Here is a 25,621-nt window from a genome sequence, read left to right as displayed (position 1 = left end):
AAATCGCACTGCACTCGCAGTACACCGGTGTACTGCGAGTGCAGAGCGAGAATGGCAATAGCCGGCAACGGAGGAGAGAGGGAGATAAATTCCGCCCTCTCCTCCGCAGTGCCGGCCCGCCCCCCGCAGCTGTGGTGGGATCACATGATCGGACCTCAGTCGCAGTGACACTCGAATGGCACTCGGGTCCCGCTGTGCTGCCAGCGTGATCCGAGTGTCATGCGAGGATCGCAGTAGTCCCCGTGTGGCCCCGGCCTTATGCAGAAAGTTTATCTGTTTAGCTGATCATTTTAGTGAAGAACATAGCATGTTTGCTTTATTAGTATTAACTGAATGGTTGCACAGTTCTAGCTCTCACTGCATATTTGCTTGATTTTTAATATTTACACAACCAACTATCTGTGGTTAAGTTTCTCAAACATGGGCAAAGATTTAAATGTGTATCAGAGTATTAACCTTAAGTATATGAGCAATTACATTGTAAATAACATAAATACCACCTTTTATCACCATGTAAATTTCTACATTATAGGTGTTTTCCAGTTTTGGCCCCAAACTAAATTTGTTTTAAAAAAGCAAACTCCGTTTTACTCACCTTCACTGGGTCTAGCACTGAATTTCTGCTTCTGCTCCCCGTGTATTTTATGGTCTGATGGTGAGCTTGGCAGTTTGAGCTGTCAACTCGGACAAACCTGGTGAACTCACTGGCTGCAGTGCTGTTGAAGTGACAGCAGCACTGCAGACAATAACAGACACTGGTGTTAGTGGTTGATGCTCAGTGCAGGACCTAGGGAGGGTGAGATAAAGCGGTTGTCCAGTCTAAATCCACAAGTCTGCAGTCACTTGGTGGTCGGCAGGTATCTGATCGGAGGAATTCAATATACACACTCCTGGCCACATTGCGACTAGGTGGGCACAGACTCATTCAATGCAAATGTATTGAGCAAGGCCATGCCCATCTAGTTAGATTCTGACCTGGAGTACATATATTACATACACGTGGCCACTACCGCTCTGACACTGGAGAATTCTTAAGCTGGGTTCACACATAGCGACAGCGACAACGACGTCGCTGTTACGTCACCATTTTCTGTGACGCAACAGCGACCTATTAAGTCGCTGTTATGATCGCTGCTTAGCTGTCAAACACAGCAGACGCAGCAGTGATCATAACAACACGCGTCGCTGTGGAAGCCATGCTGCACTTGGTAACTAAGGTCAATATTGGGTAACCAGTGCCCGATATTTACCTTGGTTACCAGCGCACACGCTTAGCGCTGGTTCCCTGCTCTCCTAGCCCCTGCTCTTTTTGCTCATCGCTCTCCCGCTGTGAAGCACACATTGCTGTGTGTGACAGCGAGAGAGCGACGAACTGAAGCGAGCAGGGAGCAGGAGCCGGTGTCTGGCAGCCTGCGGTAAGCTGTAACCACGGTAAACATCGGGTAACCAAGAAGCCCTTTCCTTGGTTACCCGATATTTAAATTAGTTACTAGCACCGCGCTCTCACACTGCCAGTGCCGGCTCCCTGTTCCCTGCACTCCTAGCCACAGTACACATCGGGTTAATTACCCGATGTGTACTCCAGCTACGTGTGCAGGGAGCAGGGAGTCGGCACTGACAGCTGAGAGCGGCGGACGCTGGTAACGAAGGTAAATATCGGGTAACCAAGGAAAGGGCTTCTTGGTTACCCGATGTTTACCGTGGTTACCAGCATCCGCAGAAGCCGGCTCCCTGCTCACTGCACATTTAGTTGTTGCTCTGTCGCTGTCACACACAGCGATGTGTGCTTCACAGCGGGAGAGCAACAACTAAAAAATGGTCCAGGACATTCAGCAACAACCAACCACCTCACAGCAGGGGCCAGGTTGTTGCTGGATGTCACACACAGCAACATCGCTAGCAAGTTGTGCCTCAGCAGCGATGTTGCTAGCGATGTTGCTTAGTGTGACGGTACCTTTAGAGTTTTTTTAACACAATCTGAAGTCGAGGGTCAGGGGTTTTCTGGTTTTGGGCTGAGTTGTCACAATGAGTATTTGGTGAGTTTTTGATGTTGCAGCGTTTCTGCATCTATTAGATAAATTAGAGTACTCGCTTTTTTATGTGTTTTTGTTGCATTTTTGATGGTGCAGTTTTTGCCTATGGCCCTTACATTATGCTGTTCTCAGATGGGGTAACAACTAGTGAAGGGTGAACCCAAACTGTAAAGTTCAGGGTCCGTGCATGGACCCTGAGCACGGACTTCTTGGGCAAGTTTGTGTTAATATTCAGGTTCAGCCACCCAAATAAAAAAAAAAAAAATAAAAAAAGGAACAAGGAAGCAAAATGTAGACTAAAGCAGGACTATTATACTTACTGAGTTTCCTTTCAGCTGTCACACTGTTTCATGAATATTCACTGCTTCCCCCACCCACCCTCTGTGACAGCGTCTGTGATTGGTTGTAAAACAAGAATGCCGCGGAGACACGATCACATGTTTATCAACGATGGCAGAAAACTAGCCAGGTCTTTCACCGGGAAGGAACAACCATGGGAAGGGCAGTCTCCAGTCAAGGAAACCGCCTATACCAAAACATAGTATCCATCCACAGACAGCTGTTTCGGGGTATTTGCCCCTCATCAGTGTGGAGTAGGAAACTGGCTAGTGGGAGCAATGAATAGTAGAAGACTACATAGGTAAGGATGGTTGACCTTGGGGAGATCAACATCCAACACCGCGGAGACACCATCACGTGTTTCTCAATGGAGTGACACTAGAACAAGGCCCCCTGGGAAAATATGCAAAACAAGAATGCCGCAGAGACACCATCACATGTTTCTCAACGCTGGCAGAAAACTAGCCAGGTCTTTCACCGGGAAGGAACAACCACGGGAAGGGCAGTCTCCAGTCAAGGAAACCGCCTATACCAAAACATGGTATCCATCCACAGACAGCTGTTTCGGGGTATTTGCCCCTCATCAGTGTGGAGTAGGAAACTGGCTAGTGGGAGCAATGCCTAGTAGAAGACTACATAGGTAAGGATGGTTGACCTCGGGGAGATCAACATCCAACACCGCGGAGACACCATCACGTGTTTCTCAACGCAGTGACACTAGAACAAGGCCCCCTGGGAAAATATGCAAAACAAGAATGCCGCAGAGACCCCATCACATGTTTCTCAACGCTGGAAGAAAACTAGCCAGGTCTTTCACTGGGAAGGAACAACCACGGGAAAGGCAGTCTCCAGTCAAGGAAACCGCCTATACTTATACATGGTATCCATCCACAGACAGCTGTTAAGGGGTATTTGCCCCTCATTAGTGTGGAGACCTGGCTAGTTTTCTGCCAGCGTTGAGAAACATGTGATGGTGTCTCCGTGGCATTCTTGTTTTGCATATTTTCCCAGGGGGCCTTGTTCTAGTGTCACTGCGTTGAGAAACACGTGATGGTGTCTCCGCGGTGTTGGATGTTGATCTCCCTGAGGTCAACCATCCTTACCTATGTAGTCTTCTACTAGGCATTGATCCCATTAGCCAGTTTCCTACTCCACACTGATGAGGGGCAAATACCCCAAAACAGCTGTCTGTGGATGGATACCATGTTTTGGTATAGGCGGTTTCCTTGACTGGAGACTGCTCTTCCCGTGGTTGTTCCTTCCCGGTGAAAGACCTGGCTAGTTTTCTGCCAGCGTTGAGAAACATGTGATGGTGTCTCCGTGGCATTCTTGTTTTGCATATTTTCCCAGGGGGCCTTGTTCTAGTTTCACTGCGTTGAGAAACACGTGATGGTGTCTCCGCGGTGCTGGATGTTGATCTCCCTGAGGTCAACCATCCTTACCTATGTGATTGGTTGTAGTCTGACTGCGACCGCACCTTCTGTGCCGGTGTCTGTGATTGGTTGTCTTCACACTAGCTGTCTGGGTCTTGAAGTGCAGTGTAAAAGATAAATAATTGGAAACAATGGCTTAGGGTGCCCTGTATTTTGATGCACAGCGCAGATAAAGCAGAGAGTTGGAGTGTGCAGCCAAGACCTGTCAGCTTTATATTGGCTGTGTATCAAAATGTGAGGGACCCATGGGACTTTTTTAAATTAGTTAAATAAATAATATTAAAAATATGCCATGGGGTCCCCCCATTTTGATACCCAACCAAAATAATGCATATAGCTGGGGGCTGGTATTCTCAGGCTGGAAAGGTCCATGGTTATTGGGCCCTCCCCAGCCTAAAAATATCAGTTTTCAGCATACCCAGAATAGGCGCATCCATTAGTTGCACCAATCCTGGTTCTTGCCTAGCTCATCCTGATCGCCCTGGTGTGGTGGCAGTCGGGCATCATATAAGGGTTTAATGACAGTGGTGATTTGTTGAAAAACCGCAGCTTCCTTTAAACCCTGAATTAGTAATGGGTAGGGGTCTATGAGACCCCCATTACTAATCATGTAAGAAATAAAAAAAAACAGAGAAAAACCTTTTAAAAAAAACCACCCTCTTTCTCCAGTTTACTAACCCCCAAAACACCTGCAGGTCTAACATAATCCACAGACACGACGATCCCAACTCTGCTACATCCTAAGGTCACAGTGCGTGGTCACATTAGAAAACTTGACTGATCACTGAGTTGTGCAGACACACTGACTGTGCTACAGCTGTGAGAGTGGTGACATCATTAAGTTCACCTGAGGTCACATCTGGAGTTTCCCATCTTGTTTTCCTCCTAATCTCTTTTTGTCCTATCGTGTGTGTCTGCGTGCATGCGCACTGTGTCCGATTTTGGTTTTCCCTTGACTGTCTTCATCTGTGTTTAACATTACACTCCTGCCCCGTCCTTCCTTGGTGGAAGAGGGAGGGGGGAAATCAGACTAGGTCTTGTCAGGAGCTGGGCAAGGAACGCGGCTCAGGCCTCTCCACCATTAGGAGTATCCCTGAGATTAGGGATAGCATAAGGCCCCCTAGCATAGGGACCCCAATCCCTCATTATTCAACAAGTCACATCATGACAAGAACAGATAAAAATTCCTCAAACAAGAATTGAAAGGTTATTGTCTACCAACAAAAAGTGTTTATAAACTGTGATTCTTGCCAAAGGGGGTGCTACTAGGTATTAATCATGCAGGGTGCCCAAACTTTTGCATCAGCCCATTTTCCTTTTGTGTTAATTTTAAAATGTAGAAGATGAAAATATTATATTTTTTTTGCCTAAAATCAAAGGAAATGTGATATCATTAACTTTATGCCTTTTATAGCTCATTTCATATTCAACTTGCTTAACTGCAATTTTGATCTGGGGTGGGGTGCCCAAATCTTTGCATGCCACTCTATATCTAGATATGTGATTGCATACAGTGCTCACAATGGGATGTAACATTTGGCTTATATTCCACAGTACGTCATTTGAACAACTATGTGCTTTTAATTTTTGTTTTTAGAGCCTTCCAGTACAAGAAAATGATTCTACATCGAAGAAATGGGGATCTTACTTTGCAGACTGCAATGCTGGAGCTAAGGGTTCACAGGATACACCAAATGTGACATGGTGCTGTTCCAGTATTAGGAATTACAGCACAATAGCTATTCCAAGCATCATGGCTATTGTAGGTAAGTGCTTGGATCTTCATGGAGGCCATGCTTTATAAGTTAAAGGTGTCGAACAGATTAGAAAAATATGACTGCTGCTCTTCATAAAAAAAGTGCTGTAGCTGTTCACATTTTTTACTTTGATGGAGCACATCTGGAATACTAGACAACTCCTTAATAAGATTGAATCTGAAATAAGGCAGTCACGTTTTTCTAATTCTCTACAAAATCTTTAAAGCCTGAAAAAATGGCCTTTAAAAGACTTTTCAGCAAGCTGAAGGAACAAGTATTATTTTTTAATTATTGCAAGCACAGAGGGAGCCCTAGCCTCCCAAGCTTCCCAACATCACATCTGAAACCTAAAGTTTGAATGACGTAGGGGTAACTCATATTGTTCACTGACTATTTTGGACACTGAAGTAAGTGTGACGCCCTGGGCAAGCCAGGGGTCACAGGTCATAACACCACCACACCCTACACCCCGGATACGTACACCAAAGCTACACAAAAATCCTTGTTGCCTTCCTCCAGGGGCTGATGTCCACACCAGGGGGTGGGCCTGGTGGTTGGCTCCGCCCACCGAGGAGTTCACAGCCCTGGAGGCGGGAAAACCAGGCAGATGAGTTTTAGGAAGAGAAGAGTTTAGGAAGAGATGAAGTAGAGAGTTCAAAGTGAGAGGAAGGAGAAGGAAGACAGTGAGAGTAATGACAGTAAAAGTGACAGTTGAGAAAGCCTGAAGTTGGTCCGGGTGTGTGCCCCGGACTGAGAACAGCAAGGTCAGCAGACGGCGGTGACTGTCTGCAGGAGAGGCTACTTGGAGGTTGCCGAAAGGACCGTGGACGGGTTGTGGCCCCGCGGTACCGGAGCGATATACGAAGAGAAGCCAGCACCATTGGCAGGGGCCTTTCGGATCCCGGCAAGGCTAGGAGTCGCCGTGAATTTGCCAAATCCGTCAGTGAAGGGGACCTCTGGGTCTCCCAACAACCAAGTCCCGATTGAAGGCAATAGTCCGACCGTTAGAGAGAGACACCGCCACCGCCAAGGCACCAGTTTCTCAGGGCCAGCGCCTGCGGGCAAAGAGGGGCTCCTCCGGCACATATCCAGGCCGGGGAGCGGGTAACCGGTGGGAACCCATCGCTACCAACATAGATTTAGGTGCAGGAAAAGGGACCGTCACCGTCAACTACCGGGGAAAAGCAACAGCAGCCGTCCGTGGGAACCGTCTTTCCAGCCGTGTGTTTTACCGAGAACTGTGTCACCGTCTCAGCCTGAGTGAGTACCACAGTGCCGTGAGGCACAGCGCTGCCCCCGCGTCCCTGCACCCCACCAAGCCCTGCACCGGCCCCGCCATCCCTCATCCTCCAACTCATCACTGGGCCCCGGGACAACAACCCCCTACCCACGGAGGGGAGAACTAACAACTTGGCTGCTCCCTGTCACCGCTCCCGGGATTCCCATACAGAGCAGCGGTGGTGTTCCTACAATCACCACAACCGTGGGTGGCGTCACGGACAATAGACTATCACAAAAACCAAACCCCCTTTCACTCACGGGCGAGGAGCGCCGCTCGAGTCCCCGGGATCCGGCCCATCGCTCAAGCCACTGAGCAGCAGCAGGCCGCAGCAGCAGCGGCAGCTGGACCCGAGCAGTGGGAGAGCGCAGCGTCCCCTCCCTGCCCGCGACATAAGGAATCAACACAACTCTCTAAAGGCCCCGTTACACGCAACAACATCGTTAACGAGATATCGTTGGGGTCATGGAATTCGTGCCGCACATCCGGCCTAGTTGGCGACGTTGTTGCGTGTGACATGTACGAGCGACCGCTAACGATGTAAAATACTCACCAAATCCTTGATTGTTGACACGGCGTCCATTTCCCAAATGTCGTTGCTGATTTTGGACGCAGGTTGTTCGTTGTTCCTGAGGCAGCACACATCGCTACGTGTGACACCCCAGGAACAATGAACAACACCGTACCTGCGTCCTCCGGCAATGAGGTGGGCGTGACTTTCATGCGGCTGCTCTCCGCCGCTCCGCTTCTATTGGACGCCTGCCGTGTGACGTCGCTGTGACGCCGCACGAACCGCCCCTTACAAAAGAGGCTGTTTGCCACCCACAGCGACATCGCTAGGAAAGTAAGTATGTGTAACGTGTACTAGCGATTTCGTATGCCATGGGCAGCGATTTGCCCGTGACGCACAAACGACGGGGGCGGGTGCTTTCACGAGCGACATCGCTAGCGATGTTGCAGCGTCTAAAGCCCCCTTTAGGTAATACAAAGTCTAAAGGAATTCAGAGCAAGATACTTCTAACTAGGCCCAAACACAAGTCCTCTCGCTTTTCTTTGTGATGAGAGACCAGAGACGAATGGTGCATTCAGCTGTCTATGTACAGTTTATGTAGTAACGTGGTATTCTTAATAAATGTAACCGAGCAGTGTAAATCAGATCTCACATCTAGTAGCACTTTTGTATTTTTTTGTTTTAGTCACTGCAAGCATTGCCCTACAAAATTACTGTTTCAATAGCTCAGTGTAAGTAAGCGTGGATCAAGGTCTCCAGCTTTAGTCCCAGACCACCCCCACACTGTTCCTTTGCGACCTTTTAGGCTATGTGCGCACTAGAAAAGTGATTTTTCTCAAGAAAATTTCTTGAGAAACTTCTGGGAGTTGAAGATTTCCACACCTGCAGAAAAATCCGCGGAAAAATCCGCGGGAAAAACGCATGCGGATTTGCCGCGGATTTACCGCAGGTTGGTCCCTGCGGTTTTGCAATAAATAATATAATCGATAGACAGATAATGGATAGAGGGAAAGATGGATAGATGAATAGATAGATAGATAGATAGATAGATAGATGAGAAAGACCTATATAATGTCCCACCCCCCTGCATTTTCTAAGCTGGCACCCTTTAGTGACTTTCATGTGGCACTAAAGGGTGCTTAGCCTTATATTTAGCCATAAAATAAATAAATAATTAAAAAAAAAAAAAAACGACGTGAGGTCCCCCCATCTTTTGTAGCCAGCTAGGGTAAAGCAGACGGCTGCAGCCTGCAGGTCACAGCTGGCAGCTTCACCTTGGCTGGTAATCCAAAACAGAGGGCACCCCACGCTGTTATTTTACATTAAATAAATAATTTAAAACAAAAAACGTGGGGTCCCCCCCAAATTGCATCACCAGCCGAGGTAAAGCGGACAGCTGTGGTCTGGTATTCTCAGACTAGGGAGGTCCACTGTTATTGGACACTCCCCAGCCTAAAAATAGCAGGCCGCAGCCGCCCCAGAAGTTGCGCATCCATTAGACGTGCAAATCCTGGCGCTTCGCCCCAACTCATCCCGTTGCCCTGGTGCGTTGGCAAACGAGGTAATATATGGGGTTGATGCCAGATGTGTAACGTCACCTGGCATCAAGCCCTGGGGTTGGTGAGGTCAGGCGTCTATCAGATACCCGACATCACCAACCCAGTCAGTAAGAAATAAAAAAAAGACAACAAAAAAAGTTTTATTTGAAAAAACACTCCCCAAAACATTTCCTCTTTCAACAATTTATTGAAAAGAACAATCAATTCCACGTCCGGCGTAATCCAATAAGGGGGATCCATACCATAGTCGCTGTCCCAGTCAATGAAGAACAGAATGTTCCCCATTGGCTGGGAGAGCAATGCAGTGACCTGAGCTAACATCAATCGCCCAGGTCACTGCATGGGATGCCGGGCGCTGTTGCCAGGAGGATAGATGAGATCATTACCTGCTGTGATCATCTCCTGTACTGCTGACGTCAGCGCTGTCACTGACTTCTATGCCCGCTGCGTTGTCAGAAGTATCGCGAGAGCCCTTGACGTCACCGCTAGTGACAGTCTCGGGCCGCTCGCGAGACAGGTATAGACAGCAGTGACCACGGTGACGTCAGGAGGCAGGAGATCGTCACAGCAGGTAATGATCTCACCTCCTGACAGCAGCGATCGTCATCCCCGCGGCTGCCAGCACTGCAGGGTGTCAGTTTCTGCCTGCGCTGCTGCGTGACAAGCTGCTGACACTGCGGGCAGACACTGACACCCTGCAGTGCAGTGTCAGTGTCTGCCTGCGCTGCAGCGTGACAAGCTGCCGATACTGCGGGCAGACACTGACACGCTGCAGTGCAGGCAGCCGCGAGGCTGGAGCGGGACACAGACTGCACGGGCACCTGGAGGTCGCACGGAAGTGCTTCTGTGCGGCGTCCAGGGAGTGTGACGTCTGTGTTTACTCTGCTCCGCTTCCTCTTCATCGCTTCCTGCAAAACCGCAGGCAGCGATGAGCATTACCGCAGGTAAATCGCGGCTATACCGGGGGTATACCGCACATCATTTGCTACCTGCGGTATACCCCCGGAATTTCGCGATTACATTACAGTGAATGGAGTGAAATTCCGGGGGTATTCCGCAGGTACCTGCGGAAAATAATGGACATGCTCATTTTCTCAAGAAATTTTCTCAAGAAATTCTTCTCAAGGAAATTTCTTGAGAAAAATCCGCAGTGTGCGCACAGCTATTTTTTTTTTCACATAGGATTTGCTGGGAAATGTCTGCACAAAGATTGCAGACATTTCTCAAGACATTTCCGCGGCAAATCCGCGGGTAAAACGCACTAGTGCGCACAGGGCCTTACTGTTCAACTTTACTGGCACATCTATATCAAACTACATCTAAAATTTCTCACCATCCAATGATGTTTAGCCACTCGGGAGAACGAAGAGGAGGGCAAATGAGCAGCTAAACCTCATTAGATGGTGAAAATGTTCCAAGCGAGTTTGATATAGTTGCGCTGGTACAGCAGATCTGTATATCACTGCAAAATCTGTTCTCCATTCACACTGAGCTCTACTGAAATAGTGCTCTTGCACAACGCTTGCAATAAGAAAAGCAATAAAGCACCTAAATAGCACTAGATGGTGAGAATTTTTCTGACTTCTCAGTTATATTTGTTCACTATGCCATCTTGATATGTAGAACCGAATGCAAGATTGGCCTCTGAAGTGGAATTTGGTATGCCCTATAAGAAAAGATGCACACTTTGGTAGAAAATTAAAATGTAAATAGCTTATAATACATATGTCAAAATATATGTAAACAAATATGGAAATAGTAAGCACAATAAGCGTGTGTCGGGAGGTAGTGGTATAGGTAGAATAATAGCAATCAAAAATTAATAGATACAAGATGGAAGAAGGTGGAACGCAAACTTTGACTTTCAGTTCATGGGCATGCCACTGATTGGCAGTACAGACAATGCCGCAGATTCACTTGCGGCAAACACAGCACATGTACATTGTGCATGAATGAGTCTCCATTGAGGTTATACACCTGGTGTCCAGGTGTATAACTATATGATGATTATGTGAGTAGGCATATAAATGGAGGGCATATGACATACTGGCATGTCTCCCATGAGGAAGTTAATGTGCGAAACATGCATCGGAGCGCTGGAATTGGAGATTGATTTGGGCAACTATTTAATATTCATATAATTCTTACTTAATAGTATCACCTGACAAACTATGATCATACCCTCTACCTTTATTATATATGCACTATCACTTTTACTTATATGAATATATATTTGATTATATCATTTTAATGATTATCCACATGATCTAAGAATTTTTTTTATCCATCTTCTATCTATCCATTTTTTAATAGAATATATGATTGCTATTATTGTTATTGTCTCTATACCCCTATCTCCTGACACCCGCTTTTTGTGCTTACCACTTTGCAGGTATTTGTGTACATATTTTTTTTTTACATGATATGAATTTTAAGCTATTTAGTAAATATATTTTAATTTTCTATCAAAGTGTGACATCTTTTTTTGTAGGACATATTGTTTTTTTCTCCACACACTTAGGGGTACTTTGCACGCTGCGACATCGCAAGCCGATGCTGCGATGCCGAGCGCGATAGTCCCCACCCCCGTCGCAGCTGCGATATCCTTGTGATAGCTGCCGTAGCAAACATTATCGCTACGGCAGCTTCACATGAACTCGCCTGTCCTGGGACGTCGCTCTGGCCGGCGACCCGCCTCCTTATTAAGGAAGCGGGTCGTGCGGCGTCACAGCGACGTCACACGGCAGGCGGCCAATAGGAGCGGAGGGGCGGAGATGAGCGGGATGTAAACATCCCACCTACCTCCTTCCTTCCGCATATCCTACGGAAGCCGCGGTGACGCCGGTAGGAGATGTTCCTCGCTCCTGCGACTTCACACACAGCGATGTGTGCTGCCGCAGTAGCAAGGAACAACATCGGACCGTCGCGTCAGCGTAATTATGGATTACACTGACGCTGCACCGATGATACGATTACGCCGCTTTTGTAATCGATGTCGTAGTGTGCAAAGCCCGCCTTACTATTATTTCTTGTGTAAGGCCCCCTTCACACGTCCGTGAAAAATACGCACGTGTGTTACATTCCGTTTTTCAGGTCCGTGTTCCGTTTTTATGTCTGTTTTTATGGTACGTGTGGCATCTGTGTGAATGGCGTATGCTAGCCGCGTGTGTGTGTGTGGAATGTCCGTGTGTGCGTGAGATACGTAAGTGACATGTCCGTGTGTTGCCCGTGTGGAATGTCCGTGTGTGATGCACAATGACTTTGCTACATGCCGGCTGACAGCAGACAGCGACGCGCGATGAGAATGAACTCGGGTAAACTTCACCCGACTTCATTGTCATCCCGCGGCTCTGTCTGTGTGTTGCATCCTGATTAGTGGTCACCTGTGAAGGACTCACCGGTGACCGCTAATCCCCAGAGTGACTGAAGTTAGCAGCGCGATTAGCGCTGCCGTCACTCAGGTTACCTGCGGCTAGCTGGATCCTACACTTGAGACCGCAACTCACCTGTGACTTCATCGCTGTCACTCGGGTGACTTGCTGTCACAGTTGGAGGATCCAGCGGTGGCCGCGAGTAACCTGAGTGACATCATCGCTGATCGCGCTACTCACCTGAGTTGCTGCGTGGAGATGACAGGAGCGACTGTGTTCTACTGCAGCTCCTGTCACCTTCATGTAGCAGAGCTGAGAGCGTCGCGGGACCTCCATGGATTACGGCGGAGCTGGAGGGATTTTCGGAACTTAATAAAGTGGTGAAGGAGGGTGGGTTTTTTTGTGTATTATTTCAAATAAAGGATTTTTCGTTGTGTGTGCTTATTTTCTTTAACTTACAGGTTAATCATGAAAGGTATCTCGGCGAGACACCTGTCATGATTAATCTTGGACTTAGTGAAAGCTATGGGCTGCTGCCATTAACTCCTTATTACCCCGATTGCCAACGCACTAGGGCAAATGGGATGAGCCGGGTACAGTCCCGGGACTGTCGCATCTAATGGATGCGGCCATTCCGGGCAGCTGCTGGCTGATATTGTTAGGGTGGTGGGCTCGCCATAACGTGGAGCTCCCCACCCTGAGAATACCAGCCTTCAGCTGTTTGGCTTTACCCTGCCTGATATCAAAATTGGGGGGAACCGCACGCCGTTTTTTATTAATTCTTTTTTTTTTTTTACAGCTCGATATAGACACGCCCAGCGGTGGCTGTGAGTGGTTGCAGTGAGACAGCTGTCACTCAGCGTGGGGGCGTGTCTCACTGCAACCAATCATAGGCGCCGGTGGGCGGGGAAAGCAGGGAATACGAGATTGATTAATGAGCGGCCGGCTTTTTCAAAATAGTAAAAGCCGCCAGAGTTTTTTTTAACAGCTGTGCAGCGCTGCGGCAGTGATTGGGGAACGGTGAGTATGAGAGAGAGGGGAGACTGACCGACAGACTGTGAGAGGGACAGACAAGAGAGAGGGACCGACCGACAGACAGAGAGAGACCGACCGACGGACTGAGGGAAATTGACTGACATACATAGAAAAAAAAAGAATGACCGACATCGCTTCAAAAATGCACACAACGTACACGGACCATACGGAGATGCATCCGTGTCACGTACGTGTGCTCACAGACCCATAGACTATCATTGGGTGCGTGTGTGCGTGTTCTGTGCAGAAAACGGACATACATCCGTGCTATACGGATAGACATACGTATCACGCACACGGACACACGGACCTAATGGAAAAACACACGTGTAACTCCAAACATTGAATAACATTGGAGTACGTGTGTCCGTGTCTCCGGTACATACGGAAACGGACCAAACACGTACGTGTTTCACGGACATGTGAAGGGGGCCTAAAGCGGAGTTTGGGTAAAGCTACTGTAGCGCTTAGTAAACAATCATATAGTGTAGTCCTTTGCACCAAGTTTAATATTAAGTACAATATTTTCAACCGATAAGATGTGGTATTATGCATTCTGCTGAAAGCTGAGTAACAATCTCTGCAGGACATTGATTGACTGCATATTGGTTATAGAAAATTCACACAATGCTGCCCAGGTACAATGTATTTACCATATACAATTAGAACAGCACAGCCTATGCTCACTGTTGCAGCTCCACAGAATTGTCATCCAGTTTTTCCAAAACCTTGAACAACAAGTTATTTTTTATTTTTCAGCACAAACCATGCACATTTGAACTAGCTATGCTGAGTAACAACCTCTGCGGACATGTAAGGGATGACACACTATGTTGCTGGCCTAATTGTGGCCAGCATCATCTCTAGACTTGTCACCTATCGAGCACATCCAGGAGGTCATTACTAGACAAATCCAAGGGAAGCTGCCAGCAGTGAACCTTGATGATTTGACCAAGTGCATTCAGCTTGGCAAAACATTTCCCAGACAACCATTAATAACCTCATTGATGGCATGCCAAGGCGTGTAAGTGCCTGTACTTCTGTATGTGGCGCTCATACTGGATACTAAATAAATTGAGATCTTTTGACCATTTTATTTCCATTTTGTCATCATTTGCATATAATTAACATGTCTATTTATCCTGTGACATGTCAGGAGTCTATATAGACAGAAAAATAAAAATGTTAAAGCTCTGGAAATGCAACAAATGGACCCATCCCGATATGATATTGATGACCTAACCAAAGGGTGTATTTACACTTAGATACAAATTGGTGTGTGTTAATGCCAATTGATCTGCCAGAAGATTGATCTGCTTAAAAGTCTAGCTCAGAACAATTTTATAATATTTGGAATTGGCCAGGAATCTTTGTTTGTCAATGCAGCTAAAAAGATTGGTCATCAATATCGATGCACTTGGAAAACCCTTGTAAGAAAATATGAAATTCATGTAGAGCTAAAAAAGTAACAAATAGCTCTTACTGGCACTTGTATATTGGCAATACAGAAATCTCAGGGACCAACATAAATCAATTATACGAGTGTCAGACATACCACATTGAAATAGAAGTATCAAGTTCATGAAAAGATATATGTATGTCATAAAAAAGCAAGAGCTATGGTCTTCTCTTCATTCTTCTAATTAGTGAAGGTCAGGGTCAGACCCCCCAATGCTACATTATATGCAGAAAAATAGGCTTTCGCTGCAGTACATCTGTTTACAATAGTGAACAACTCATGGATTTAATTTTACGAGTTGAAGCTGTGTTTTCTGCTTCTGTTTGTGTATTTACAATTGGGTATAATTGATTGGTTATACTGTTCCAATTATTTCTGTACCATTTATCTCTGTATAATCATCCACATATCAGTAAATATATGGCTACTCATGAAAATTTAATATTTATAGAGTTTCTATACTTTCTGAATGTACAGTTAGGTCCAGAAATATTTGGACAGTGACACAAGTTTTGTTATTTTAGCTGTTTACAAAAACATGTTCAGAAATACAATTATATATATAATATGGGCTGAAAGTGCACACTCCCAGCTGCAATATGAGAGTTTTCACATCCAAATCGGAGAAAGGGTTTAGGAATCATAGCTCTGTAATGCATAGCCACCTCTTTTTCAAGGGACCAAAAGTAATTGGACAAGGGACTCTAAGGGCTGCAATTAACTCTAAAGGCGTCTCCCTCGTTAACCTGTAATCAATGAAGTAGTTAAAAGGTCTGGGGTTGATTACAGGTGTGTGGTTTTGCATTTGGAAGTTGTTGCTGTGACCAGACAACATGCGGTCTAAGGAACTCTCAATTGAGGTGAAGCAGAACATCCTGAGGCTGAAAAAAAAGAAAAAATCCATCAGGGAGATAGCAGACATGCTTGGAGTAGCAAAATCAACAGTCGGGTACATTCTGAGAAAAAAGGAATTGACTGGTGAGCTTGGGAACTCAACAAGGCCTGGGCGTCCACGGATGACAACAGTGGTGGATGATCGCCGCATACTTTCTTTGGTGAAGAAGAACCCGTTCACAACATCAACTGAAGTCCAGAACACTCTCAGTGAAGTAGGTGTATCTGTCTCTAAGTCAACAGTAAAGAGAAGACTCCATGAAAGTAAATACAAAGGGTTCACATCTAGATGCAAACCATTCATCAATTCCAAAAATAGACAGGCCAGAGTTAAATTTGCTGAAAAACACCTCATGAAGCCAGCTCAGTTCTGGAAAAGTATTCTATGGACAGATGAGACAAAGATCAACCTGTACCAGAATGATGGGAAGAAAAAAGTTTGGAGAAGAAAGGGAACGGCACATGATCCAAGGCACACCACATCCTCTGTAAAACATGGTGGAGGCAACGTGATGGCATGGGCATGCATGGCTTTCAATGGCACTGGGTCACTTGTGTTTATTGATGACATAACAGCAGACAAGAGTAGCCGGATGAATTCTGAAGTGTACCGGGATATACTTTCAGCCCAGATTCAGCCAAATGCCGCAAAGTTGATCGGACGGCGCTTCATAGTACAGATGGACAATGACCCCAAGCATACAGCCAAAGCTACCCAGGAGTTCATGAGTGCAAAAAAGTGGAACATTCTGCAATGGCCAAGTCAATCACCAGATCTTAACCCAATTGAGCATGCATTTCACTTGCTCAAATCCAGACTTAAGACGGAAAGACCCACAAACAAGCAAGACCTGAAGGCTGCGGCTGTAAAGGCCTGGCAAAGCATTAAGAAGGAGGAAACCCAGCGTTTGGTGATGTCCATGGGTTCCAGACTTAAGGCAATGATTGCCTCCAAAGGATTCGCAACAAAATATTGAAAATAAAAATATTTTGTTTGGGTTTGGTTTATTTGTCCAATTACTTTTGACCTCCTAAAATGTGGAGTGTTTGTAAAGAAATGTGTACAATTCCTACAATTTCTATCAGATATTTTTGTTCAAACCTTCAAATTAAACGTTACAATCTGCACTTGAATTCTGTTGTAGAGATTTCATTTCAAATCCAATGTGGTGGCATGCAGAGCCCAACTCGCGAAAATTGTGTTACTGTCCAAATATTTCTGGACCTAACTGTATTAGGGTAGTATTTATCGGAGTCATGTTTTAGAGCATATATAGTTATTTTATGTGATACTTTCTATTTACTGTTGTATCATAAGTGACTATTATAATTGGGAATATTTCTGTAGTATTGATTATATGTTTCGAGTGCATTGAAGAGGGTGTCTACATATTAGCCTATATTAAAACATATTTATTTGTACCACTATATAAAGTCCTTTGTAAATTTATCATACATTACGTAATTGAAACAGCTAAATCCAAATCAGTATAATTTTCCAAATCGTATTTTTTATTCTATATGAATACAGGGTATGAATACATATGAATACTCTTTGAGGTAATAAATCCAAATGGCAGAAAATTTGTTTTCTAGAAGTGTAGTTCAATTAATAGCGATCATGCACCATAAATTTATGGCGCTTAGTACTGGAGTTTAAACTTCGGCTATTGTAAATATTTGGTAAGGGGGTAAAGCTCCTGCTGTTACAATCTAGCAGGAGCAAATGAGGTCCTGGGATATCAGAAGTGAACAGGCTCCTGACTTTTATTTTCCCAGCTACATAGCTCTCAATGGTCAGCACTGACAATGCTTCTGTACAACTTGGCAATCACATGACAGCCAATTCTGTGCATATCAAGATCAGGCCTGTCAGTAATATGGGGCAAAGCAGAGGCCTGTTTTCCCTGTAACTGGAGCTCCTATCGATGTCCCAATTACAGTGGAAAAATTGAATATTAATATTGTCCCCAGATATCTTTTATGATCCCTTAGGGGACAAATTATGTAAAGTGTGTGTATATATGTATAATACACACAGAGTTGTCAAAGTATTCATACCCTGTGAACTTTTCCCCATTTTTCATTTTATACACAAACTTCTTAAATTGTATTTTGTTTGGCTGAACCCCTCTACCTGAAATAATATTCTTAGGAACAACATGTAATTTAACGATATGTGAGATGAACAATGTAGCTAGAGTTTTAGCCATAGGCAATTTTTGAAGAGAAGCAAAATGAACCATCACCGAAGTCCATGGACAAGTGAGTTCTCGGCTGAGATGGAACCTCGTTAGGCAAAAGGAAACCCCAGAAGCTCTTGGTCCCCAATATCATATTTAGACTCAGCTTGTGAGAAAAAAAAAACCAAGGATGAAGGTAACTATCATTCTTTTGTGAGAGAACATTAGCCAGCCCCACAGAACAGGCGTCTACCTCAACCACAAAAGGCAAATCAACCTGGGGTTGACTTAGAACCAGTGCCTTTGAGAAGGCTTTCTTGAGAGCAGCAAAAGCATTAACAGCCTCATTAGACCAGGAGGTAAAGTCAGTTATTTTAGTCATATCAGTAAGCAGCTTAACAATGACTGAGAAATTTTAATGAACTTTCAATAATAGTTAGCAAAACCTAAAAATCTTTGCAATGCTATAAGGTTAGTAGATTGGGTACAATCAAGAACGTCCTGTACTTTAGCAAAGTCCATCTGAAACCCCGATGAGGAAACCAAATGACTTAAAAAAAATGTTCCTGTTGAACCTCAAATTGATATTTCTGTAGTTTGACAAATAAATGAGTGTCACAAAAAATGTGGAGAATCTGTCGAACATGCTCCTGATGCGCCTCATGGTAACGCAAGTAGATCAAAATGTCATCCAAATAAATCATCACAAATCTACCAACCAGAGAGCAAATAATGTACGGTAATTTATTAAGTTCTAAGAAAACCGGCGGAGCAGTACTCTACCCGAACGGCATTACCAAATTTTCAAACTGGCACTCTGGTATATTGAAAGCGATTTTCCACTCATTATCTTGCTAAACACGTATGAGAATATACAGTGCCTACAAGTAGTATTCAACCCCCTGCAGATTTAGCAGGTTTACACATTCGGAATTAACTTGGCATTGTGACATTTGGACTGTAGATCAGCCTGGAAGTGTGAAATGCACTGCAGCAAAAAAGAATGTTATTTCTTTTTTTTTTATGTAAATTGTGAAATGTTTATTCAGAGGGTCATTTATTATTCAACCCCTCAAACCACCAGAATTCTTTTTGGTTCCCCTAAAGTATTAAGAAGTATTTCAGGCACAAAGAACAATGAGCTTCACATGTTTGGATTAATTATCTCTTTTTCCAGCCTTTTCTGACTAATTAAGACCCTCCCCAAACTTGTGAACAGCACTCATACTTGGTCAACATGGGAAAGACAAAGGAGCATTCCAAGACCATCAGAGACAAGATCGTGGAGGGTCACAAGGCTGGCAAGGGGTACAAAACCCTTTCCAAGGAGTTGGGCCTACCTGTCTCCACTGTTGGGAGCATCATCCGAAAGTGGAAGGCTTATGGAACTACTGTTAGCCTTCCACGGCCTGGACAGCCTTTGAAAGTTTCCACCCGTGCCGAGGCAAGGCTTGTCCGAAGAGTCAAGGCTAACCCAAGGACAACAAGGAAGGAGCTCCGGGAAGATCTCATGGCAGTGGGGACATTGGTTTCAGTCAATACCATAAGTAACGTACTCCACCTCAATGGTCTCCGTTCCAGACAAGCCCGTAAGGTACCTTTACTTTCAAAGCGTCATTTCAAGGCTCGTCTACAGTTTGCTCATGATCACTTGGAGGACTCTGAGACAGACTGGTTCAAGGTTCTCTGGTCTGATGAGACCAAGATTGAGATCTTTGGTGCCAACCACACACGTGACGTTTGGAGACTGGATGGCACTGCATACGACCCCAAGAATACCATCCCTACAGTCAAGCATGGTGGTGGCAGCATCATGCTGTGGGGCTGTTTCTCAGCCAAGGGGCCTGGCCATCTGGTCCACATCCATGGGAAGATGGATAGCACGGCCTACCTGGAGATTTTGGCTAAGAACCTCCGCTCCTCCATCAAGGATCTTAAGATGGGTTGTCATTTCATCTTCCAACAAGACAACGACCCAAAGCACACAGCCAAGAAAACCAAGGCCTGGTTCAAGAGGGAAAAAATCAAGGTGTTGCAGTGGCCTAGTCAGTCTCCTGACCTTAACCCAATTGAAAACTTGTGGAAGGAGCTCAAGATTAAAGTCCACATGAGACACCCAAAGAACCTAGATAACTTGGAGAAGATCTGCATGGAGGAGTGTGCCAAGATAACTCCAGAGACCTGTGCCGGCCTGATCAGGTCTTATAAAAGACGATTATTAGCTGTAATTGCAAACAAGGGTTATTCCACAAAATATTAAACCTAGGGGTTGAATAATAATTGACCCACACTTTTATGTTGAAAATTTATTAAAATTTAACTGAGCAACATAACTTGTTGGTTTGTAAGATTTATGCATCTGTTAATAAATCCTGCTCTTGTTTGAAGTTTGCAGGCTCTAACTTATTTGCATCTTATCAAACCTGCTAAATCTGCAGGGGGTTGAATACTACTTGTAGGCACTGTACACCCCATTAAGATCAAGTTTAGAAAAAGGTCAGGTATAGGGGTTAAAGGATAAGGATTATGCACCATGATTTTATTAATCTCTCTGAAATATAGGCATACACGTAAGTCTCCATCCTTTTTCTTGTCAAAGAAAACCACCATGGCTACTGGAAAGGTGGATGGCTGTATATGCCTCTTGGCCAGACTCCTTTGAATATACTTCTTTAAGGCATCACTTTCTGGAACAGATAGGTTAAACAGACATAGGCATTTTGGCACCTGGTATGAATTTGATCGCACAATCATATAAACTATGTGGAGGAAGAACTTCACACTCAGTCTCAGAAAACACATCCTTAAATTGTTTAATGAAACCAGGAAGATGAGATCTCACAAGCGCCAAAGACTTGAATAAGCAACTAGAAAAACAAAAGTTCCCCCAAGACTTAATCTCATGAGTCTCCTAATTGTGGGTAAAATTGGGTTTAATTAACCAGTGCATGCCTAACACCGGTTTAGCAGGTAAAGAAGGAAGGACCATGAGTGAAATAGATTTTGTGTGTAACTCTCTCACTTTCAAGCACACAGTCTCGACCTTAGAAGTAATATGATTTTGTGCAAAAGGAGAACAATCACTGACACTTGAATGGTATGCTTAAGAATAGTAACACTGTACCCGCATTCAATAGCAAAATCACTGAAATCAAAGGCGAAACTGATTCTACAACCTCAAAAGTTACAATACACCCAGATTTAGTTCCCAAGGAAACTTGTAGGAAAAATCCAGATGTATGCACGAAGAATAATTTCAGACTCTTAGGGGTACTTTGCACACTACGACATCGCAGGTGCGATGTCGGTGGGGTCATGTCAGAAGTGACGCACTTCCTGCGTCGCTCTTGACATCGTAGTGTGTAAATCCTAGATGATACGATTAACGAGCGCAAAAGCGTCGTAATCGTATCATCGGTGTAGCGTCGGCGAATTCCATAATTACGCTGACGCGATGGTCCGATGTTGTTCCTCACTCCAGCGGCAGCACACATCGCTGTGTGTGATGTCGCAGGAGCGAGGAACATCTCCTACCTGCGTCCCGGCTGCAATGTGGAAGGAAGGAGGTGGGCGGGATGTTTACATTCTGCTCATCTCTGTCCCTCCGCTCTTATTGGCTGCCTGCCGTGTGACATCGCAGTGACGCCACACGACCCGCCCCCTTAATAAGGAGGCAGTTCGCCGGCCAGAGCGACGTCGCACGACAGGTGAGTGCATGTGAAGCAGCCGTAGCGATAATGTTCGCTACGGCAGCTATCACAATGATATCGCAGCTGCGACGAGGGTGGGGACAATCGCGCTCGGCATCGCATCATCGGCCTGCGATGTCGTAGTGTGCAAAGTACCCCTTAGACTGTGTCCTTACACCTTAAAATCCTTTTTTTATTTTAGAAATTCACTCTTGTATTGGAGTCCCTGACGAAACTGACTGCGGAGAGCTGTCTCAGTCCAGGAGATTTCCAATGCCCAACATCTGAATTTACACCAGTAGTCCTCCTCTTTATGATTACCCTGAACCAACCTGCAGATCATAGTCTCAGCAACTGCAACCTTATTAGGGTCAACATAAATGAAACCAAGTGCAGAAAAGAGAGCATCAACAGAGAAAAATATTGGAAAGGTCAACATAAATGAAACCAAGTGCAGAAAAGAGAGCATCAACAGAGAAAAATATTGGAAAATTTTCAGGCAAAGAAAATGCCCAAACCTGAAGACCCTCTAGAGAATAGACATAACATTACAAACATTTTGACTTTCTCCTCCAGAAGAAACTTGATGGAGGCGAAACTATAACTTACATAAAGAGAGAAAAATCTAAACCTTATTCAGTCCCAAGCAGTCTGGTAATTTTACCATAGGCTTGGAAAAAAAATCTTCGGATGGGCTAAAACTTCTGGCAAAAAGCGCATGTTGATGTCACTTAATACCCACCATCTACAGAGATAGGGATCGCAAATGCACAGCCAAAGTTTTCACAACGTCTATATTGACGTCTCAGCGAACACAAAAATTGAGATGGGCTGGTGATAATGTTATACATGAAGTAATACACATGTGGAAATAAGGTCCATCTCAGAACAGCTACACCTGACCCACCTGGTACCTTTACAAACTAAAGTTTCCATCTGCACAGTCCCTAGAGGTACCTGTGAACACTAGGAAAACCCTAACTGGAAGACTGGGAGATCAAAACCGAGACCGGGCTCCTAATCAGCCATCAACTGTTTCATGTACCTCCTTAGGAAATTGCAGCATAGAAATAATAGATAAACCTAGTAGGTCTCAAACTGCCTGACAATAAAGGCCACTTTACACACAGCGACATCGCTAGTGATGTCGCTGGTGAAAGCACCCGCCGCCGTCGGTTATGCATCACGGGCAAATCGCTGCCCGTGGCGCACAACATTGTTAGTCCCCGTCACACATACTTACCTGCCTAGCGACGTCGCTGTGGCCGGCGACCGCCTCCTTTCTAAGGGGGAGGTCTGTTCGGCGTCACAGCGATGTCGCTAAGCGGTCGCCCAATAGAAGCGGAGGGGTGGAGATGAGCGGCCGGAACATCCCGCCCACCTCCTTCCTTCCTCATTGCCGGTGACCGCAGGTACGATATTGTTCCTCGTTCCTGCGGTGTCACACATAGGGATGTGGGCTGCCGCAGGAACGACAATCAACCTGCGTCCTGCAACAGCAACGATATTTGAGATTAGAACGACGTGTCAACGATCAATGATATGGTGAGTAATTTTGCTCGTTAGCGGTCGTTCGTGCCTTTCACACGCAACGACGTCGCTAACGAGGCCGGATGTGCATCACGAATTCCGTGACCCCAACGACATCTCGTTAGCGATGTCGTTGCGTGTAAAGCCCCCTTAACACTTGGCAGTAGGCTGAAACTCAAAGCAAAGTCCACTTCAAAATATCACGAGCAGGAAATAAAGGCCAGGGGGAGGTTTAAATGGCTGCACTTGTGGTCAGACTAAATGAAAAACTGAAAACAACTGTTGAAAGAAAAAGTATGAAAAACAGACAAAAGATGAGCAGCACAGCTAAAGAACCAAAAATTATTTTTTTTCTATATTTGCTTCCCGAAAAATAAATTATATAAATTATACCGTAATTTATATAGGACTTCAAAATAAAAAGATAAAAATGAATTTGTCCCACATAAAACAAAGCCTCATATGGCCACATCAATAGGAAAAAAAAAAAAGAAAAGTTATGGCTGCTAAAAAGCAAAATAAAAATGTGGACTGTTATTAAAACTCTCAGACCTGGTCATCCTGGGGTTAACTGAAGACAACAATACAAGTACTGTATTTAAAGAAAACTATTCCAAACTCACTGCAGCGTGTTAGCAATACCAAACACTGCTAGAACTTATCCACATTGTCACAGTACTTGCTGGTTCCTAAAATAGAGTGTTCAAGGGAAGAATAATTCAGTCCAGCACCTAGCTCTAGTCAAGACCAAAGTACACTTTTGCGTTTTAAATCATTACTATTTAGGAAGCAAAATTCTAGAAATGTCTAAGGGTATGTTTTATTGAAGTTTCAAATTAAATCAGATATTATAAATAAGTGGTAGATTGAGGTATGATTTTCCGTACGTGATGAAACTGAAAATCTAAAAGCAAATCTACGTAAAGGAGTGGTCTTCTCAAAGAGGTTGTTTTTTACACATTGTATGTAAATCATCAGAGAAGAGTCAAGTCACGCTGAGAGCATACATAGTGAAGCAAGACGTACCAGCCCAGTTTTTGCTCATTGCACATGTTCTGACAGCTATCTGACTGTTCTCATGACTCTTCTCATAACTTACATACATTGCTCACATTATAGAAACTTTTTTCTGTATATTGCTCTGTCGAATTTTAACAACAGCATTTTGAGCACTCCATACTTCAGAGGTATAACATGCTGATGTATTAGGGTACAAACGTCTGGTAATAGGCTCAATTTAAGAGGAATATGGCGCAATCAATTCATTAATCTTATAAAAGCATCAGTACAAATATGTGGAAACTGGACATATGTTTAAAATGTATGGGCTTACTTATAAAACAGATGTGTGTCTGCAAAGCAGAATTACATAACCAAAAAGCTCCATCAGCCCAAGCTAAGAAATATACAGTCATATGAAAAAGTTTGGGCACCCCTATTAATGTAAACCTTTTTTCTTTATAACAATTTGGGTTTTTGCAACAGCTATTTCAGTTTCATATATCTAATAACTGATGGACTCAGTAATATTTCTGGATTGAAATGAGATTTATTGTACTAACAGAAAATGTGCAATCCGCATTTAAACAAAATTTGACCGGTGCAAAAGTATGGGCACCTCAAAATAAAAGTGACATTAATATTTTGTAGATCCTCCTTTTGCAAAAATAACAGCCTCTAGTCGCTTCCTGTAGCTTTTAATGAGTTCCTGGATCCTGGATGAAGGTATATTTGACCATTCCTGTTTACAAAACAATTCCAGTTCAGTTAATTTTGATGGTTGCCGAGCATGGACAGCACGCTTCAAATCATCCCACAGATTTTCAATGATATTCAGGTCTGGGGACTGGGATGGCCATTCCAGAACATTGTAAGGCTATGTGCGCACGTTGCGTACAGTCACTGCAGAAATTTCTGCAGTGATCTGAAGAGCACATGTGCGCTTTAAATCGCTGCAGAAATGTCCGTAGTGAAAAAAAAAAAGCCGATTCCATGCGCTCTGCCTGCAGCTCCTCCCATAGACAGAGCAGGAGCTGCCGGCAAAGCGCACAGAAGAAGTGACATGTCACTTCTTAGAACGCAGCGCTTCGGCAGAAGCCGAAGCGCTGCGCTCTAAAACGCCACGTGCGCACGGCCCCTGCACAATCTTCATAGACTGTGCAGGGGACGCAGGACACATGCAGTTACGCTGCGCTACAAAGCGCAGCGTAACTGCATGTATTTACGCAACGTGCGCACATAGCCTAATTGTTCCTCTGCATGAATGCCTGAGTAGATTTGGAGGGGTGTTTTGGATCATTGTCTTGCTGAAATATCCATCCCCTGCGTAACTTCAACTTCGTCACTGATTCTTGCACATTATTGTCAAGAATCTGCTGATACTGAGTTGAGTCCATGCGACGCTCAACTTTAACAAGATTCCCGGTGCCGGCATTGGCCACACAGCCCCAAAGCATGATGGAACCTCCACCAAATTTTACTGTGGGTAGCAAGTGCTTTACTTGGAATGCCGTGTTTTTTTGCCTCCATGCAGAACGCCTTTTTGTATG

The 25,621-nt window shown here is 44.8% G+C and overlaps 1 protein-coding gene across 1 annotated transcript in view; it reads left to right on the top strand.

Moving 5' to 3' along the window:
- NT5DC1 (5'-nucleotidase domain containing 1) overlaps window positions 1-25,621 on the top strand; it is a 422,920-nt gene that overhangs the window by 391,239 nt on the left and 6,060 nt on the right. The window contains exon 11 of the mRNA XM_075340036.1: window positions 5,403-5,571. Within this exon, the coding sequence (XP_075196151.1) occupies window positions 5,403-5,571 (169 nt within the window). The remainder of the gene's footprint in view (window positions 1-5,402; window positions 5,572-25,621) is intronic.

Source organism: Anomaloglossus baeobatrachus, chromosome 3, assembly GCF_048569485.1.
Source record: "Anomaloglossus baeobatrachus isolate aAnoBae1 chromosome 3, aAnoBae1.hap1, whole genome shotgun sequence".
NCBI classification, from domain to species: domain Eukaryota; kingdom Metazoa; phylum Chordata; class Amphibia; order Anura; family Aromobatidae; genus Anomaloglossus; species Anomaloglossus baeobatrachus.
The sequence above is the reverse complement of the archived record's forward strand: the minus strand, read 5'-3'. Positions and strand labels throughout refer to the sequence as shown.